The following is a 19737-nucleotide window of genomic DNA, read 5'->3' on the forward strand; positions in this document are numbered from 1 at the left end:
GAAAGGCCATTCCGGCCCCCGCGGCGCCAGTCCCCGTCCCTCTACAAAGCCGCCCAATCAGCGCCGGCGGCGCGCCAGACTGACAGCCGCCTCCGCCAGTCAGCGGCGCCCGCGGGCGGCAGCCAGTCGGGAGGCGCGACGCAGCGGGGGAGCGTGGCTGGGCGGGTCACGTGGGGCGCGCTCGGCCAATCAGCGCCGCGGGACGCGGGGTCGCCCCGGCTCCCGCCAAGTACGAGCGGGGACGGGCCGGGCGGGGACCGGGGCCGGGGCCGGCGGGGGCTGCCGCGGGCCGCGCCGTGTCGGGTTCGGCCGCCGCCGCCCGGGACCGCCGCGAGCGCGCCGGCCGCCGGGCCAGGTAGGGCCAAGCTGGGGGTGCAGCGCGGCCGGGGCGCGAGGTGTTTCCGGCGGCGGTTGGGCCGCGGGGTGCGCGGGGCCTGCCCGGGGTAACAAAGGAGGCGCCGGCGCTGCCGCTGCGCCCCGGGGTTGGGCCCGGGCCCGCCCTGCTGCCTTACTCATGGAGTCACTGATCGGTTTGGGTGGGGAGGGATCTTAAAGCCCACCCCTGCCATGGCAGGGACACCTCCCACTGGCCCAGGCTGCTCCAAGCCCCAATGTCCAGCCTGGCCTTGGGCACTGCCAGGGATCCAGGGGCAGCCCCAGCTGCTCTGGGCACCCTGTGCCAGGGCCTGCCCAGCCTCACAAGGAGGAATTTCCTCCTCACATCTCGCTGGGTGCAGGCCCAGGCTCCTGGGGAGATTCCTGCCCAGCCCAGCCAGGGGGACCCTGTGGCTGCCGGCACCTGGTGGGGCCGAGGTTCCTTTAGCTTGGGGCTGACTGTGGGACCCCTTTGTCTTCCCTCACCGGCCCTGGGAGAGCTGTTGGGCTCTGCCTCAGCCGTCTCAGGGAAGCAGCAGCTCGTTGGGAACATACCTCGGGTGTTGATTTGTTGTTTTCTCCCGTAGCCATGGAGTGCAGAGACAAAGCTGCTGTTCCTCCACGGAAGCTCGTCCAAGGTAAGGGAGTGTCTCTCATCCAGCGCAGTTTTAATGCATTAACAACATTTCAGACCTGATTTTGTGAAATACATTGGCTTGGCTGTAATTAAACCATCCCTAAGTGGCTCATCTCAATCTTATGCTTCAAAGGTAATAAAATACTTTGATATTTCCCATGACTGAGTAACCTGGTGGTGTTGTTGCAGCTCGGCTGCCCTTCAAGCGCCTCAATCCTGTGCCAAAGGAAAAATTTGATGTGGATTCAGAAGTCAAAAAAGTCAAGAGCTCCCCAAGTGCTTTTGTTCCAAGCAAGGATCCCTCCCTGGATGCCTCCGGTGCCTCCTTGGACAATGTGGAGAATGATTGCCAGCTGGGCTCAGATGGGAATTTGACTCCAAAACTTGTCAACGGAAAGGGTCCTTTGGACCATTTTATCCAGAAAAACCCAGGAGGTGACACAAGTGACCCTGGGGTTGTTCCTGACCTGCCTAAGGGCTCTGGCCACGGACTCGGGGGTGGCACAGAGCGGGGGGATGTGGATTCTAGAGCTGCTGCATCCGTGGCCATAACCAACGGCACGATAGGGACGGAGCTGAGCCAGCTGAGTTGCCTGAATTCCTCGCAGAGCAGCCCAGCAGGTGACCCCATGGAGACTGATGGGCCCTGTGCAGCTGCAGCCAAGGCAGAGGAGGATTCGGGAGGCGGGATCCAGCTGTGCTCCGGGGCCATAGGGTGCAAGGACGTGGGAAGCAGGAAGGGGACCCAGAGCGAACTGAAGGATGTGCTCTTTGAGGGGAAGGTGCCCGTGGTGCTGCTGGAGGACATCATGACTCTGAAATCCCCCCAAGTGGCTTCTCTGGACGGCAGCGCCACGTCGGAAAATGAGGCCTTGGAGTCGTCCCACGAGGGAGACTCGGGACTGACCAACTCCTCGCTGAGCTCCGGGAGCTCGCCCGAGGTGCAGCTGGTGGCAGAGCCCAAGAGGAACACGAGCCCTTTGGCTGCCTCCACACCTGCCAGGAAGGTTGGTCTGCTCTGCTTCAGGATGCAAGCTGCTGTGGTGCAATGTTTGGTTTCCTGGGCTTGTGGGGAAGAGGATGAGTGGGACAATGGGGAGTGATGGGGAGGTGGTGTTGATTGACAACTGAATTACTGCCCTTTGGAATCTTTAAATCCTGCAGCCAAAGGATTTTATCCTCCCTGGTTCTGGGAGGAATGTGTGCTGCTGTATTTACATTTCTTTGATGAAATGCTCACCCTGGGACTTGGTGTTTTGGTGACAGGATCCAAGAGCAGTTTTGTCCTTTAGGTGCTGTTTCCCAAGCTCTGTTCATGCTCCACGAAGCTGCTGTAACTCCTGTGAGGATGTTTGCTGAGTACAGCCAGAGCAGATGCTTTTCCAGCTCTGAATTTCTGCAGCTGGCATGGAAAAGCTCTGGCACAGATTTCCCAGAGCAGCTGTGGCTGCCCCTGAATCCCTGGAAGTGCCCAAGGCAACCTGGGATCAGGGAAGGTGTCCCATGGCAGGGGTGACACTGGATGGGCCTTAAGGTCCCTTCCAAGCCAAACCATCCTGGGATTCCATGAAAAAGCTCTGGATGAGGGGGTTTGTTGTCACCTGAATTCCAGTTTAGCAGCTCTGCTTCAGCAGGAGACCCCAAACACTGATTTTTGGGGCAGTTCTGATAGAGAAGCTTGCAAGGACAGCAGCATCTTCTCAGGTGGCTGAAGCACCATGGGGATGGTTCTCCCAGTCCTTTTGCTGTGTTTATCAAGTCAAATGATCAGTTCCTCCTCTGTGAAAGTTCCCAATCTTCCATCTCTAAAATAAATAGACACACTCAGGCAGGCATGAAGTATTTCCAGTGCAGCAGAACAAAAAGCCCTCCTGGTGTAATCCAGTATTGCCAATGAGACTGGATTTGCTCGTGTGCTGCTCCCCAAAATGAGAGGCTGCACCCCAAGCTGTGCAGCTGGGAATCTTGGCAGGTTTGTTTTCCTGGGAGGAAACAGCTCTGAGGAGCTGAAGCCCCCACTTGACAGAACTCCTGTTCTATATCAGATAAATATGGAAAATAAAGCAGGTGGGCTGTGTTAGCCTGTTCATCACAGAGTGATGCTGTGATGCTGTGAATGGCAGGAGCAGGAGAGGATCCAGTAAATCAAGTCATGGTGTGCTGAAATATTGACAAATTAGGCCTTTAACCAGTCTATGAACAATGATCTTAAGCATAAAACCTTTTTTCACCCCCACAAAGAAAAGGTAAATGAGAAGTGTGCCCTGTTGGGAATTTAGGGTCAGTGAGCTGGTACTGGTGGAAGATTGAGTGGACTGTGATGACAAGAAGAAACCCTGTTAAAATGTGGAAAACAGTCCTTGTATTCCTAAAGCTGTAGTTAAATATCACAGGAAGATAAGTGGCTGCAAAAAAACCCCGAACCCACGTGTAACTGGAAGGAAGTGGCTTTGCCATAATGAAATGTCTCCTGTGGCTCAGAGCAGCTCCCCTGAGCTGTGCCTGGGATGTTCCCTTGCAAATGATCCTGGAGAGCTGAGGGGACCAGAGGGGTTTGTTTATGCAAACGTGGTGACGTGAGGATTTGATGGGAACAGGAGCACTGGAGTGGATTCAGGCTGGAAGGGAAATGGGGAGGTTGGATATGCCTGAGGTGTGTCCTCATTCCCTGCTCTGGAGGAGTTTGGAGTGACTGGATGGAACCTGCAGGAGCAGCGCTGCTGTCGTTCAGGCCGGAAAGGGAGGGACGTGGGTCTCCTCTAAAACTTGCATTTTGTAATTCCAGGTACCTCAGAAATTCCACAGAAGTTCAGCAGAGAAGGAGAAGCTGAGATTGCAAAGAGTAAGGCATTTCCCTGACACCCAAACCTCGCCTGAGCAGCAAAGGCCTTTGCCTTTTATCTCAGCCCACCTGGAGTATCTTTTTTACCATTTTTCCTCACCCTGAGGAATGTGAAAGAACCTCTAATGCAGGCAGTTAAAATGTTTGGCTCTTCCCAAAGCTCCTGAGTGGAGCTGTGGGTGCACTTTGGGAAGAGATGGGAAATGTTTAAGCCCCAAAACTGTAGGATCTGTTTTTATTAATACACGAGGCGAGTGGGGCACTGTGTCTGTGGCTTCCCAGAGAATGTCACCACTGCATGCCACCACTGGGAATGCTCAAGCTCCAGGTTCTGTTTGCTTGGATGCAGCTCCTCAGCAAGCTCTGCTCCCTGGTTCTGCTGCCCCTGCTGCTGTCAGTCGCGGGGTGCTGGGTACAGAGGAGGCTGAAGGGTCACGTGGAGTTTCCAGCAGCCAGTGCCGCATGATTGGGCTTTTTGGGGTTGTTTGATCTGCCCTCGGGAAGGTTTGTGCTCAGGAATTCTGTGTCTCTCAGTGCCTTGTTTATAAACTTGTGTGTTTTATGTAAGTTGTAGCTATAAACCCTCTTGCTTTTCCCAGTGCCCCATATAGAATTCCAATCTGTTGTTTTCTTCCCTTCTATAGCTGTGTTAAAAATAGCAGGGATGTGAGGGAGAGAGGAGAATGGAAGCTAAAAATGATGCTGAGAATGAACTAGACCCACCAGTGAGCTGTCAGCTTCACACCAGCTCCCCAACACCCAGCAGATTCCATGACTCAGGCTGACAGTGTTGTTTCCTTGCCATTGGCACCATTTGGCTGTTGGTGGCTTTCTGCAGTTATTTGTGTTGTGACACTGCTCAAGAAGCCTTGATGTTGACAAGGAGAGATGTGAAATCAATAAAAGAAAACTGAAAATACCCAGGGAGGAGTTGGAGTGTCTGGGCACAGGCAGATCCTCCTTTCCTGGTGACATCACCAGTGCCTGCAGCACAGAGAGCTCTTTCCCTTTAATTTGACATTTTCCTCCTTTGTGTCAGCAGAGCCGTGGTGAGCATTGCAGTTGTTTGGGGAGGAAACGCCACGAAAGGCAACACTTCCAATAAAATCTTCCCCCCACTGTTCCCAGAACAAGCTCAGGGCACTGGTGGTGTCTGATGATGTAAAATGGGATAAAACAAGGGATAAGCTCCACAGTCTGGAGTTTGGATACTCGCAGTATTCCCTGAGATCATGGAATATCCCAGCTTGGGAGGGACCCACAGGGATCATCAGCGTCTGATTTCTGTGATAGTGGAAAACATCAGAAAATCCCTGTGGATTTATGGTGTCAGATCAGCTCAAATTCACTTGTAAAAGTGACTCCACTGTAGCCCTGTGATGACACCAAAGCATGAAAGCTCAGGAGGAAATATTTTGGAAACAATCTGAAATCTCCTATTAAACAAGGGAATAATTACAATTTTTTAATTCCCATCTAATTTTCCATAATGCTACAGGGGTAATGAAGATGACTCAATACAAAGCTTTCCTTGATGCTTAGAGAAATGGAAACACCTTTTTTTGCTAAGGGAAAAGAATAATTAAAGCTTTCAGAGAGGCAGCACAGGGAAGCTCAGCTGGCTGGCTCCTGAGGCACCAGGGCGCTGGGATGTGCTCCCACCTGGTTTCCTGGGAATGATGTGGGTCCCTCCCAGCTCGGGATATTTTATGGTGCTGCAGGGCAAGCACTGGGTGGGTCCAGTTTCCTCTTTGAGGAGTGAAATGCTGATTTTCATCAGGGGTTTGGTGCCACAAAGGTGCAATTCCCTGAGCGTCCCGTTTGTGCCCCAGGACCAGGAGCGCGCGGACAAGCTCCAGAAGCTGCAGGCGGAGAGGGAGGAGAAGGGGAGGCTGAAGGAAGAGGCAAAAGCTGCCAAAGAACGAGCCAAGGAGGAGGCGAAGAAGAGGAAAGAGGAAGAGAAGGAGTTGAAAGAGAGAGAAAGGAGGGAAAAGAAAGAAAAGGAGGAGAAGGAGAAAGCTGAGAAGCTGCGAGTGAAGGAGGAGAAGCGCAAGGAGAGGCAGGAGGCTTTGGAGTGAGTGCCTGGGGTCGTGCAGCTCCCGGGGGTCCCTGTGCTGATTTCCCTGCCCGCCTGGGCTGGCCCTCCCAGAGGCTGCCCCGCTCTGGCAGCGTGGGCCGGGGCTCACAGGGTGGCTTTGAGATGCTTGAGGGACTCTGTGCCCCCCCGTCCCAGCAGTGCCTTCTGCTGTCCTGCTGCACTGAGCTCCCCTTCGTGCCCTGCCTCACCGGTGCTGAGCAGTCTGTGCTGGCACCAGGGCCCTGCTTGTTGAGGAGGTTGCCTGTAACTCGGTAATCCCATCCATTTCCTGGTATCGAGGGAAACTTGAGGCAGCCTATTAATTTTGTGGCTAAAATGGGTCAATATTTGCTCTAGAAGGAATGAACAAAGTCTTCCCTACCCTTCATTAAGTGTGGTCCTTGGCTGGATTGACAGATGATCCTCGTGGTGGGGTCTGGGTCAGGGTCTGGGGCTTCCCACCTCTTCCTCAGTGCAAGTAAACCCTTCCTGGTGGGTGACAGTTCACATGATCTTTGTTTTCAAGGGCAAAACTTGAGGAGAAGAGAAAGAAAGAAGAGGAGAAACGGTTAAAGGAGGAGGAAAAGGTAAAAATGCTTTCTCTGGCTTGTCTCTCAATTCCTCTGCCGGGGTGAAATGGTGTTGGTGGTGCCAGCTGGGTCCTTTGGGGTGCAGCCTGTCCCCCCTGACCTGCTGGGGCTGCTCCATCCAGATGTTTTTCCCACCTGTTGGTTCCTTTGCTTTTACCCTCTCAAGTGTTTTCTGTGTGTGTTTCTGAATGCCCACAAATGAACTCTCCCCTGGCAATGGCATTGGAACCCTGGCTGTATTAGGGAAGACAATGAGAGGTTTTGTTGAGTCACAGGAGCTGGTGACTGCCTGAACTTTGCTTTGTGCCTCGCTGCATTTGAAGTTGAGTCATGCATGAGCTCACCTTGAATTCCAAAGCTTTGTCCTACCTCTGTGTTGACAGTTTGCATTTGGGTTCTCGTTTCAGCGCATTCATGCACAGAAAGCAGAAATCACCAGGTTCTTCCAGAAACCAAAGACTCCACAAGCCCCGAAGGTGAGGGATTGCTGTGCCTGTGTGTGTTGGTCTCTCACAGCTGTTTGTAACAAATACCCTGATTTCCTTCTCAGCTGCCCCCTACAGCTGCTTAGGTGGACAAAGCACTAGTTTTTCTTAATTTCCTGGTCCCAAAGGTGTAAAGGATTTTAAGAAAAAGGCCAGAGCAGAGACTACAGAAGACATTTGTGTTGGTTTAGTAAAACTCTCAGCTCTTGTCTTCTGCATTGCCTGGAAGATCTGCTGGAGTCTTGGACAGGAAGGGCTTAACCTAAATCTTCACTTAACCTAAATCTTCACCTCAGACTGCACCTCAACAGCAGGTGCTTCCTCAATGTGTTGGTGCTGCAGCTTCTCAGTGTCCAAGCCCTCACATTCCTCACTTGATGTTTCAGACCCTTGCTGGCTCCTGTGGGAAGTTTGCTCCTTTTGAAATTAAGGAGAACATGGTCTTAGCCCCCCTCAGTCGTGTTGCCCTGGATCCAGACTACCTAGAGCAGCTGGATAAGCTCCTGCATGCCCAGAATGGGGAAGTTTCTTTCTTGAGGGATCTAAAGTGTCGTAAACCACGAAAAACTGGGCCCACTTTGGTCAGTGACAGCAGTGACAGTGTGAACAGGTCAGTCTGGGCTTGGGGCTTGCTTTGCTTCTATTTTTATGAAATGAGCTGCAGAGGGGGTTTGAGGGAGTGATTGAAGGTGGAGAGGAGGGAAAGCTGGAGCTGCTCTGTGAGGCCTGAGCCACCTCCCCCTGTGTTCCCAGTGACGTGGTGGTGGTGGATAACTGCCAGACAGATGCTGTTCCTGAGAGGGAGAAGTTTGGCAGGATGAAGCTGCTGCAGTTCAGTGAAAATCACCGCCCTGCCTACTGGGGCACCTGGAACAAGAGAACCTCCCTGATCCGTGCCAGGAATCCATGGTCCAAGGACACTGTAAGCACCTCAGCCTGCTGGGATTCTTTCTCTCTTTAGAAGTGAATGTGCTTGGCCAAGTTCTCTGCTTCCCTGGGGCCATTTGCACGTTCCCTCAGCTCTGAAACCCCAGGCTGGGTTTGGTGTGGCTCTCTCCAATGAGCGACAGGAGTGGCATGTTGGCATTTCTTGCAGAAACTGCTGGACTATGAAGTAGACAGTGATGAAGAGTGGGAAGAGGAGGAGCCAGGGGAAAGTCTCTCCCATAGTGAAGAGGTGAGGATCCTGCATGCTGGAAAATTCGGGACCCAACTGCACTTGGCAGCGTAACTTCTAATCCATTTATCTGTAGGATGATGAAGAGGAGGGAGAGGATGAAGATGAGGACGATGGGTTTTTTGTACCCCATGGGTACCTATCTGAGGATGAAGGTGTGACAGAGGTAAGGCAGCTGGGTGTCCCTGAGCTTCCATCTCTGTTTCCAGTGAACCGTGCAGTGTCAATATTGGCAGGGGGGGACAGCTCATGGTCCTGGCAGGGCTGGGCTCCCCCAGGCCTGCACGGTTCAGGAGCCCTGTGTGGCTTAGGGAACACAAGGCACAGCTGGCTTTAAAAAGCTTTTTTTTTTTCCTGGCATGGGTGTAACGAGTCCTTTGTTCCCTGTGGCTGCAGGAGTGTGACCCAGAGAACCAGAAGGTTCGTCAGAAACTGAAAGCAAAGGAGTGGGACGAGCTGATAGCCAAGGGGAAGAGGTTCCATGTCCTGCAGCCTGTGAAGATTGGCTGTGTCTGGGAAAGGGCAGCAAAGGACACCAGCACCAACACGGACCTGAAGGTGCTCCAGCAGTTCACAGCCTGCGTCCTGGATCCACCCGTGGCAGAGGAGGAGCAGCAGACACAGAAATGTAGCAAAAAAAGAGCAAAAGATCAGCAAAGTAAGTCCTGAAGGGCTAAACAGAACTTCCACACTGTTGTACTGTGCTTTGGAGGGAGTAGGGGGATTACTGAGTGTCCAATTCAGAACAACCTGTTTCTGACAAGTCTGGAATCCAAGGAATCTCTGAGAGCTCTTGGAAAGGAGTTTTCTGGCAGTGCCTCTCCAAAACTCTTGCTCTGGGCAATCTAGGAAATAAAGCCAACAAGACTTGAGCAAGCTCAGATTTAGGATGAGCTTGAGCCTGTTTATTGTTTGGGGGAGAGGGTTTGGTTTCTGTGCTGGGTTCCAGCCCTGAGCTTCTCCTGCACCTGATTAACACAAGGGTGTGAATAACTCACATAAAGGCTCAAAACAGGGGTGAGGATTTCACTCCAGGGTGTTGTTGTTATTGGGGGTGAGTTTTCTACATCACATTTAGCTGCTGTTACAGTCATGGGAGCCCAGAGTGGTTGGGGTTGGGAGGGGCCTTTAAGATCATCCAGTTTCTGCCATGGGCAGGGACACCTTCCACTTGCTCCAAGCCCTGTCCAGCCCGGCCTTGGACACTTCCAGGGATGGGGCAGCCACATCTCTAAAACCAACCCCCTGTTTTCCCCCTCTGGAGTGACCGTGCTGATTGATGTCCCCCTGGCTTTGCCAACCTTTAACCGGCTCTGTGCCCCCTTTGCCCCCGCAGTCCTCGGCCACCTCCTGCCGCTGCTGCACGGGAACGTGCACGGGAGCAAGGTGATCATCCAGGAGTTCCAGGAGTGCTGCCGGCAGGGACTGTTCAGTGACGTGACCGCGGGCGAGGGCAGTGACGGGAGCCCGTCGCGGCCGCAGACCCCGGGCGGGGAGGACAGCGGGGTCCCCTCCAAGGCCAGGCTCAAGAGGATCATTTCCGAGAACTCTGTGTACGAGAAGAGGCCCGAGTTCAGGATGTGCTGGTACGTGCACGCCGAGGTGCTCCGCAGCTTCGGGCAGGAGCACCTCCCTGTCCCCTGCCAGTGGAACTACGTCACCCAGGTGCCCTGCGCGGGGAAGGACGAGGTGGGCAGCGTGCCAGGCGTGGCCGTCCTGCAGCCCACCCCCCTGTCAGCCAAGAGGAAGGCCATGGGAAGCATGTCCATCACGAAGTTCATGAAGAGACCTCGGGGTGCTGAGCAGGTGAGTTCCTGGCGGGGTGTTCTTCCCCAGGAGGGAGTGCTGGGAATGGGGCTGGGGGTGTTCGCACGCTGGGCTGGCCCCCAGCTCGGCCTGTTAACTACAGACCCTGTCCTGCACACCAGAGGACCCCTTTGATGGGGCAAGAAGCGAAATGATGTGACTGAAGAGATGGGTTTCTTTTGTGTGTCTGCAGCTTGGACTCTGTTCCATTTGAAACGTTGCTCTCCTGCTGTTCTTCCATTCTCTGCTATTTGGCGGTGATTGCATCCAAGCTGTGAATAGCTGGAGTGGCTGCTTGGCCTTGGTCTTACAGCTGTGTGTAATTTGTGTGCAGGTTTTCTGTGTGCCTGTGGCTGCCAGATGTACAGCTCGAGCTGATGACTTACAGCAGTTGCATGTGAACGGATTAAATGTGGTTCCCAAGAGCTGCAACTGGCCCCAGAACAATCTGTAAAGTCTCCAGCTCGTCCTGACACACATAAAGCTGAGTTTCAAGAGCTGGTTTAAAAATATAATAATTCATAGGGGTAAAATGAGATGGAATTGCAGTGGTTGCTGCTGGTGAGCTGTGTTGTGGTTTCCATGTTGTTGCTTCTGCTTTTCAGGGCAACCGCAGGTAGAGCCTGGTCATGGCTGAAAAACGGGATCATGGAATTCCAGAATGGTTTGGCTTGGAAGGGACCTTAAATCCCATCCAGTGCCACCCCTGCCATGGCAGGGACACCTCCCACTGGCCCAGGCTGCTCCCAGCCCCAATGTCCAGCCTGGCCTTGGGCACTGCCAGGGATCCAGGGGCAGCCCCAGCCGCTCTGGGCACCCTGTGCCAGGGCCTGCCCACCCTCCCAGGGAACAATTCCTGCCCAATGTCCCATCCAGCCCTGCCCTCTGGCACTGGGAAGCCATTCCCTGTGCTCTGTCCCTCCAGCCCTTGTCCCCAGTCCCTCTCCATGTTTCCTGTTGGCCCCTTCAGGCACTGGAGGGGCCACAGTTGGGTCCCCACAAAGCTTGGGATGCTCTGTTGAGGCTTTAGGTGCTGAAAGTTGAGGTTATCGACCTTTTGCTTCCAATCCCACAGGCAGGGCAGGGTTTGAAATCACTGTCAGTGGATTTATTCCTCCTTCCCTGTGCACCAGGTTAGGAGAGAGCCCCAGAATGATTTGGGTTGGGAGGTACCTTAAAGCTTATTCATTCCACCCCCCTCCCATGGACCACAGATGAGGCTTTTGATGCTTTTTATGCTTTGCCTTCCCAATTTATTCTTGGCTTTTTTGGCTTTTCTACTGAAAAAGCTCAGCATTCAGGTATTGATAGAGATCAGAGACTTGTGAGAAGCTGTTCAGCCCCCAAACTCCATCTGCTTGGGTTTTTTCTTGTACACTAAATAAAGGCAGAGATAAAAGTCTCTGCTTGGCACCCACTGGAAATTCAGCTTATAAGGGAGCAGAAATAGCAAAACAAAGGCTTTTAGGAGAATTACATCACCAGCCTGAATGCTTCAAAGCTTCTTAGAGCTGTGCTGGGGAGGTGCAGCTCTGAGCAAAGGTGTCACAGCTCCAGAAGCCTTTAATTCCTGATGTCTCAATCAGCCCTGCTCAAGTACTGAGATCCCACCCCAACCTGTCGAGCCAGGCTGGAGCCTGGGGACAGCCTGGGAATGGCTGGGAGGGCACGGCTGCCAGATTCCCACTCTGGCACGTGTTCCTCTGCTGGGAAGCTCATACCAGGGCTTGTGTGAGTAAAGGTGTTCTTACATAAGCTGTGGAGAGAAAAATTTGGTGCTGAAGTGGGCAGTACCTGCCCACATGGAGGAGGGATTTAGTGTGAGAACTGGGACTTTATTGAAAGATGTAAATTGAACATTGCTTGGCTTGGGGCAATTTGTAGGGAACAGGGACCAGGATTTTCATTCCAGTTCCAGCTGAAGGGGAAAAACCAAAGCAACAGACCCTCACAGCTGGGCAACTTCAGTTTGTGTCACTCCTTGGGTTCCGCTTTCTCGATTCAAAATAGGGAGTTTGGGCTTTTCCCATGGCAGAAAACCTGGGCAGCAAGGGAAGAACTGTCACCACTCCCTGAGTAAAGCTGATGGCAAAGATGAGGAGGAGTCGGGGGAAAACAAGTTCCAAACCTGACAAGCAACAGTAATTCTCCATCTTCAGAAGGGAGAGAACATCCAAAGGGGCTCAGAGGGAGCAAAGGAGGCTCAGGGGGGACCTTGTGGCTCTGCACAAGTCCCTGACAGGAGGGGACAGCCAGGGGGGGTCGGGCTCTGCTGCCAGGGGACAACAGGACAAGGGGGAACGGCCTCGAGTTGCACCAGAGGAGCTTCAGGTTGGAGATTAGGGAACATTTCTTCCTGGATAGGGCTGTCCAGGCCTGGCACAGCTGCCCAGGGCAGGGGTGGAGTCCCCGTTCCCACAGGGATTTCAAAGCCCTGTGGATGTGGCACTTGGGGACACGGTCAGTGGTGGCCTTGGCAGGGCTGGAGAACAGTTGGACTCGCTGACCTTTATGGTTCTGTGATTCTATGAAAACAATCAACAGAGGGGGGAGAGACTTCCCTTCCAAAAATCCAGCGAGAGTCGGATTTCTGCAAGGGCTGGAGGGAGCTGCCTGTGCTGCGGGGGTGCTCAGCACGTTGTGTAAGAGGGAAGGATCTTGGAGCAGGAGCTTGGCCTGTTTCCCACTGTGTGTGCCACTGCAGATGAAGCTTTTTGTCACAGCTCCGTGTCGCTTGGAGCTGGGAATTGCTGGTTTTCCTTCCCTCCAGAGGTGCCCACCTGCCCGGACGGTGCCCAGCAATGCCTGTGCCTGGTCTCACACGTGGCACCCTCCTCTTGCTGGCTCACACCTGCTCCCTGTTCTTTCCCTCCAGGCTGCAGAGATGGATGGATTTCAGGCAGACACGGAGGAAGATGAGGAAGATGATGACTGCATGATTGTGGATGTACAGCCAGGAAAAGGTGGGAAGGGCAGTGGGTCCCAGGCTCTTGGCAGACACTCCCCCCAGGGAGCAGGAACTGTGTGCAGCTAAACTTGGGATGTTCTGCCCCTTTTTCACCATTCCTTGAGCTTTTCTCTCTAGATATTTTGTTCCAGATGCTCCTGCTGTTTAACCTCTTTTTAAAATGCTTCTTTGCTATTTATGACCTTCTCTAACCTGTCCTTTCTGCCCTCCTCCTCCCTCCCATTGCCTCAGTAGCACAAAGCACTTGGCTGCCAGTGTCCCCTGGTTATTCCTGGGAGCAAAAGCGAGCATCAGGGCAGTGCCAGCAGAGGCACTGGTAAATTACTGTAAATATTGCTGCTCTCTGGGGCTTGCAGAGCCCTTCCAGGACCAGCAAGGTCTGGATTGCCACCCCTCTGCTGCTTCCTCAAAGGTGCAAATTGTCTGAAGGAGGTACCATCAGGGAGCAGCCCAGCTGCTGCTTTGCTGCACAGTCTGAGCAGTCGCTTGTGTTTGTGTCCCAGTTCTCCCTTGGAAAACGCCTTCAAAGCCCCTCTGCTGCAGCTCTCCTTTCAGGCCGCGGTGGGATGAGGATGTGGAGCAGCTCCTTTCATCTCCAAGAGCTTTTGGACGTGATCACACAGATCAATGAGCTGACTGCAAGCACGTGCTGTGGTTTCCAAAGCTCTGAGCTCTTTCTTCCTGCTCACAATGGAGCTCTCACAGCCTGCTCTAAGGAAAGTGGGTTTGTGTTGGGCAGCTCCTCTGGTAGATAAGGACTCGTGCAATAAATTCTGTAGTGTTTGACCCATTCCAGACATTATCTGGGCTCTCCTTCCTCTCTGAGCTCCTCTCACCTCCCAAAACAGACAGTGGAACTGCTTGACAAGAAGCTTGGCTTTAATCTTAAGCTGCTTTTGCTTATTACCAGGCTCTGAGATGAAAACCTCGCCTCAGGTTTGTCACCTCTTGTTCTGAGGATGCCATTGAGCAGCTTCCCTCCCTCAGGCTCTGCTGACACACATGCAGCTCTGTTTGTTTGGCTCTGCCTGACTCTAAAGCACTGAAAAGATTATGAAAATCCTTTTTATGGTTGAAGTGATTTTTATTCTGGATTGGTGGTATTAAATATGAAGCCAGTGTTAAAACCGGTTTTTAAATAGTGTTGAAAAGGAGACTCACAACAGATGCAGGAAGCTAAGACAGATAAAACATAAAGTAGTCAAATTCTACTGGATTAATGAGGATATTTATAAAAACAAAACAAACCAAACACATTTGCTCCTTTGCAGGTTCTACAGCTTCAGAATCCAGTGGCACAAGAGCTGCTCACCAGGACAGCAGCATGGTCAGCCCATCTAATACAATTTGAGACTTAAATGCCTACTAACTCCTCTGTATGTATGTAGAATGAGCTAGAAAAATTTAAATCTTGTGTATCTGTGACCAAGATACTTGAAAGTATTCCACATTTCTTGTAAAGAGAAGACAGCACTTTGTTCTGCGTCAGACCAGATGGAAGCTTAAATTTTTAGTTTTAGCTTTTTAGCTTTTTTTTAAAAATACTGCATATTAATCTGTCCTTAATAAAGCATTATTGAAATTTTGATACTTCTTTGTAATGAAAGGTATCTAAGTTATCTCTAAAAGCAGCTGAGGGATTTTGGAATAAGCTTATTGTGATGCCACTGGGGAATGACTGTTCATAATGTTGTACAGCGTGGCCTTGGGTATAAATGATGTACAATTATATATGAATTTATGCTCTTCTACCATCCTGTTTGTGGTCTTACTTGCTCCAGAGAACAGCAGCAGGGCTTTACCTTTGGAAAAGGAAAAATTCATTGTTTGTCCTATTTTGGGACAGGCTCGAATGAGTTACAGGTCAGGGGTAGATTCTCATCTCTTGTCTACATCAGAGCTGGGCTCTGTCCCAGAAAATCTTTGATTGAGGTATTAAAGGACAGAACTGGCATCAAACTTGATGATACACAGAACAAACTGCTGGGGCTTTTAACTTCGTGTGACTGGTGAGTTATGGATTAGTTCTTTGTAATTTGAGGTTTGTTATCTCCCCCATGGGCACCACCGGCAGCTGTTCCCTGTTGTCAGTCTCTGGTCTGTGAAGGGACAAGGGGGTGATGCTGCCCCAGTAACACCAGTGCCAGCCCCAGCACAGACCCATTTGGCATCTCACACCTCTAACAACAGTGCAACTCAAACAACTGGGAGCAGAACTGCGTATTTAAATAATTCCATTTAATCAGACTAAGTGTAACTTTATCCAAATAGCTTCTCTCCAATAGGAGTTACAGTGCACACAGAAGCAGAGGGGGAAGCTCTGAGTTCTAAACCCAGCCCCATACCCAGGCTCAGGTTGGTACTCCAGCCTAACAGCCTCTAATCCCTGCTCCCAGGGAGCAGGCAGCGTTCCACTGCTGCCTTGGGAACACCTCAGGCAGTCCCTGCTCCAGTGTGCTGTTCAAAGCCCCTCAGAGCAGCCCAGTGCCACTGGGAGAGGCCACCCGTGTGTCTGGAGCTGGGAGGGGGCCGCAGGGTCCAGCCCCCCTGCAGAGCTAAACCAAAGCCACCTCTGAGCTCACGTAGCTCCAGCAGTCTCGGGAAAAGGAGGAAAGAGTCTAAACCCAGCAGCACTGGCGGCACTGCCCTTTATTTCAGGAGAGAGTCTGGACCCTGGCGAGCAGCTCCGGTCTGAGGGGGCTGCGCTGCTCCTCCGCCGCCGCCTCCACGTCGGCCATGACCGCGGCGTCCCAGGCCAGGCTCAGCAGGGCCGAGGGCACCTGGGCAGGACAGGCAGGTCACTGACCACAGCGGCCAGGGAACGGTGTGGGATGCCAGGAGTCCTAAAGCCCATCCAGTCCCACCCCTGCCATGGGCAAGAGCACCTTCCACTGTCCCAGGGTGCTGCAGCCTGGCCTTGGGCACTGCCAGGGCTGTTTAGAACACCCTGTGTGCATTCACAGACCTGAACTACTCAAACTGACAAGGACAGGGGTGGATTCTGCAAGCAGCTCCTTTTAGGGGATGCTACTTTGGGCTTTCTGTTCATACCCTCCCTCCCCGTTGCTGCCTCCCCTCTTTCCCAGCGTGGCTGCTCAGCCCCTGCCAGCTGCTCTCTGCTCCAGGAGGGAGGACCCTGCGCTTCCCTCCCGACCTCAAAGCCCCCAAGCAGTTACTGCTTTGTGCTTAAAATGAGGGGCCAGAGTGCAACTTGGGGCTCTGAAAGGACACCAACTTCTCCCCCAGCTCTGAGTAGCAGAAGACTCTGACAGCCTCAAGATGCTCTGGAAGGTACCAACAATAATTTTTTTCACTCACCAACCCACATTCATTGAAGGCCAAGTTCTCATCAGTCAGTTTGAGACCTCCGGGTCCCAGGAGCTCAAAGGGCAGCCAGTCCTCTCTGAGTGCTTCTCTCACAAAGTTGTAGAGCACAGATACTGATTCTCGGGCATAAAAAGTCCCTGCCATGAAAAAACAAGGTGAGAGAGTCTGGCATTTACCAAAATCTAACCTTTTGTGGTCGGTTCCATGGGGCTTCACCTACTGATGCTGACTTAATCAACGACTTCCCTGACACACAGCCAGCCTGATTTAACTGAAAACTATAAAAGCAGAATCCCCAAAGAAAAATAGTCAATTGTTGGGAGCCCCTGCCAGCCTGTAACAAAGAGCTGGGAAAGCCTGAAATGATTTCCAGAGTTCTACTGGAAAATTTGAAGAGGATTTATGCTGTTGTACAGTCTGACATCACACAGGCAGCCTCACGCTGGCTGCTGTCACACACTGATCTAACGAGTCCAGCTTGTTTCCAAAGGCCTGGGAAGAGCAGAATTTAATTAATGATGCCTTGAGATTCTTCCCTCTCTGTCCAATCCTGGCTTAAAATCCCAACCCTGAGCAGGGGGAGGGTTTGGGGGAGGGAAGAGTTGACGGAGAAGCGTTACCCCACTATGGTTTTGGGGTGGTTCATTGCACCTGCTGCATTCAGCACCCCGTTACTGAGTTCCTTACACTACGAGTACCCTCAGAAGCTTCTGGAGGTGCCCAAAGGAAGGGCGAGGAGTCTCTTTTACCTTGGAGGATGTATCCATCGGGAAAGCGCACCCGGAGCAGGGTGTAGTTGTACTTCCTCATCTCCCTCTGCTCCTCCTTCTCGCGCATGGCTCTGGTCCTCAGCATCGACGCCTTCTCCACCGCCTCTGTCCTGCGGGGAGAGACCCTTGTAGGCCCCGAGCACAGGCACGAGCTCCTGGCTGGTGTCCCCCGGCCCTGCTGCTCCGGCAGCCCCTCACCGGAGCCGCTGCTCCCTGCGGAGCTCCTCTGCAGTGAGGTTGAAGAAGTCGTGGGGCAGCTCAAAGCGCGCGGCCGCGGGCGACGGCTGGAACACCGTGAGCTGCCGGTGCAGCTGCGCCCGCATGGGCTCCGAGCTCAGCAGCTGCTCCTTGCAATCCTTCAGCTCCTCCAGCCTGCTCAGCATCTCCTCCTTCAGCACATAGTACTCCTCCGTGGCCTCTGCAACCACAAGGATGGGGCACGAGGCTCTTGGTCTTTAGGGCAGTGACACAGGGACAAGGATCTCTGGGAAAATGTCACGTCTCAACAAGGAATGTGCAGGCTCAGAGGCTGTTTTTGTTCCAGCCCTGGAGTAATGACCTCTGTGGAGCTCTCAGCGACCAGAGCTGCCTCCCCCAGCACCCCCCAAAGCCCTGACTCCACGTTAACACCCTGAGTTCTTACCTTGTCCTGGAACAGGCAGTGTTTTTGTCTCAAACCCGACAGCCTGGAAAAATTTGTGTGTCCCTTCCAAGCAGCTTATCCTTTCCTGAAAGAAAAGGACAGGATTTAGAGGGAGTTTGCTCCAAGCAAGGGCTTTCCAAGGCTGAGCAGCTGCAGGAGCCTGAGCTCACCTGAAACACCTTGTTCTGCAGTTTGATTTTCCGGTACTTCTCCTCCTCTGGATGGAGGTAGATGTTATCCAGGTACCTGCAGGAAGAGGAACGCACTGCCTGGATCGAAGCAGGACACGCTACTCCAAGGTCAGAGAGGAAACAAAGACCTCACAGTATTTCTTACAGAGGAAAAAGCTGAGAAACCCAGGAAAATAAAATACATCAATGTTTTGGGGCCAAAGCAAACAACCAGCAGCTCCCAAACCTCCTGGATTAGTGAGACCAGCTCTTCAGGATGCTGACATCAGGTCAACTGACAAACCAGGTGGTTCAAGAGTTCAGTTTTCTTACAAAAAAGACTTTGCCAGGAGCACAGCAAGAAAATCCACCTGGGAAGGGATGAGCTGCCCATGCCCTCAGTCCCACTCACTTGGCCATGGTCTCCACGCATGCCCGGACCTTCTCCCGGTCCTTATTGAAGGTGTGGATCTCCATGATGGAAGCAGCCACCGGGTCCACGGAGAAATACTGAGGGAGAGGGGGAGAAGCTGCTCAGGGAGGAGCTGACCCCAGCTCAGCTCATTTGTTCCCCATTTGCTGGGCTAAAGACGATGTAACAAGAAAGGTGAAATTGTCCTGGGGAGATTTTACAGGGAGGAGGTGGAGGGTTGGCACAAAAGGAGTTTGAAGAGGAGGAAGGGAAGCACTCACTGCCTGGATGGCTTCTCGGAGGTGCTTTTCCTTCTGGTCTTTCCTCACAATGTCACCGGTCAAGGGGCAGATGAAATAAACACCCGAGACAGAGGGAGCAGCTGCCCCTTGCTCCTCCTGCTCCTGAAGGAGATAAAACCAGGCACCAAAGTGAGCATGGGGAGGGTTTGGGGGGGTTATGTTTATAAACACCCTGGCAGATCCACCCAGGACAGGGAGAGCAGCCGTGATGGGTGCTGAGCAGGCAACGTCCTCAGGTTCGTGCTCAGCAGGCGCTGAGCATCCCCCTCACCTTTTCCTCCATGGAGAGCCCCTTCTCGCTGGCAGCTGCCTCGGCCATCAGCTCTTTTTTCACTACAACAGACAAACCCCGGTTCAAGAGGAGGCTCAGCGCATTCCAGAGGCTTTTGGACAGCTCAGCGCTGCCCTGCGAAGCAAACACCTGCCCAGGTGTGGTGTCCCAGCCCAGGGCAGTGCATGACCCCATTTCCGTGACAGCTGCCCCAAAACACCCTCGAGAGCTGTTCCCGGGCGCTTTCCCAGCCGGGCCCGCTGTCCCCGGGCTCTGCCGGAGCCGCAGTCCCGCGGGCCGCTCCTACCCTGGTTCTTGATGGCCTCCTGGGAGGCGGACGGTGCCTTTCCCTTGGGCTTCAGCTCCAGCCGGGCCAGCGCCGCGGCCGCCGCCATCTGCGCCTCATCGGTCGGGGCCTGCCGGGGCTTCGGGGCCACTTCGGCCTTCGGCTTCTCCTTGGGGGCCCTGGGACGGAGGACACGGGCTCGGTGACCGCCCGTGCGCCCACCCGGCGGTGACAGCCCCGGGACGCGGCCCGCGGGCAGGGGCGCTCGGGCCCGGCGGTGTCGTTGGCCCCAGCCCCGCGTCCCCCCCGTGCCCCGGGGAGGCACCGGGCCCGGGGCGGGGGCTACCGGCCGCGGAAGGGCCGGGGGTGCCCGGGGGTGGCGTTACCGGCGGTGGCGTTACCGGAGGGTCCCCCAGCCCGTACCGGGACGGCTCCGAGAGCTTCTGCCCGGGCCCCCCGTCTTGAACTTCAGGTCGGCCTTGATCTCCTGGAAGAACTTGCGCATGGCAGTGCCGGGCTGGGACCGGGCCGGGACCGGCAGCACCGGGACGGGAGCGGGGCCGCTCCGCCCCCCCGCGCTTCCGGCCCGCCCCTGCCGT

At 53.7% G+C, this 19737-nt stretch overlaps 2 protein-coding genes across 2 annotated transcripts; one reads left to right on the forward strand and one right to left on the reverse strand.

Annotated features, from left to right (window-relative positions):
- The first annotated feature begins 321 nt into the window (after positions 1-321).
- CHAF1A (chromatin assembly factor 1 subunit A) lies at positions 322-14706 on the forward strand. The gene is made up of 15 exons (XM_039566217.1): positions 322-355; positions 963-1013; positions 1202-2019; positions 3798-3854; positions 5687-5928; positions 6458-6518; positions 6929-6997; positions 7393-7616; positions 7760-7928; positions 8103-8183; positions 8260-8349; positions 8580-8841; positions 9520-9989; positions 12865-12952; positions 14229-14706. The coding sequence occupies exons 2-15, from the start codon at positions 965-967 to the stop codon at positions 14306-14308; spliced, it is 2760 nt and encodes a 919-aa protein (XP_039422151.1). The 5' UTR covers positions 322-355; positions 963-964; the 3' UTR covers positions 14309-14706.
- Positions 14021-19737, reverse strand: UBXN6 (UBX domain protein 6). Its single transcript, XM_039566218.1, is given in 12 exon segments — positions 14021-15737; positions 16276-16421; positions 17034-17164; positions 17253-17472; positions 17698-17782; positions 17868-17943; positions 18280-18377; positions 18561-18683; positions 18853-18914; positions 19160-19317; positions 19562-19595; positions 19598-19737. Coding segments are annotated over 12 exon segments (1305 nt in total). The 5' UTR covers positions 19644-19737; the 3' UTR covers positions 14021-15611.

Source organism: Corvus cornix, chromosome 28, assembly GCF_000738735.6.
Source record: "Corvus cornix cornix isolate S_Up_H32 chromosome 28, ASM73873v5, whole genome shotgun sequence".
In the NCBI taxonomy this organism is placed as follows: Eukaryota; Metazoa; Chordata; class Aves; order Passeriformes; family Corvidae; genus Corvus; species Corvus cornix.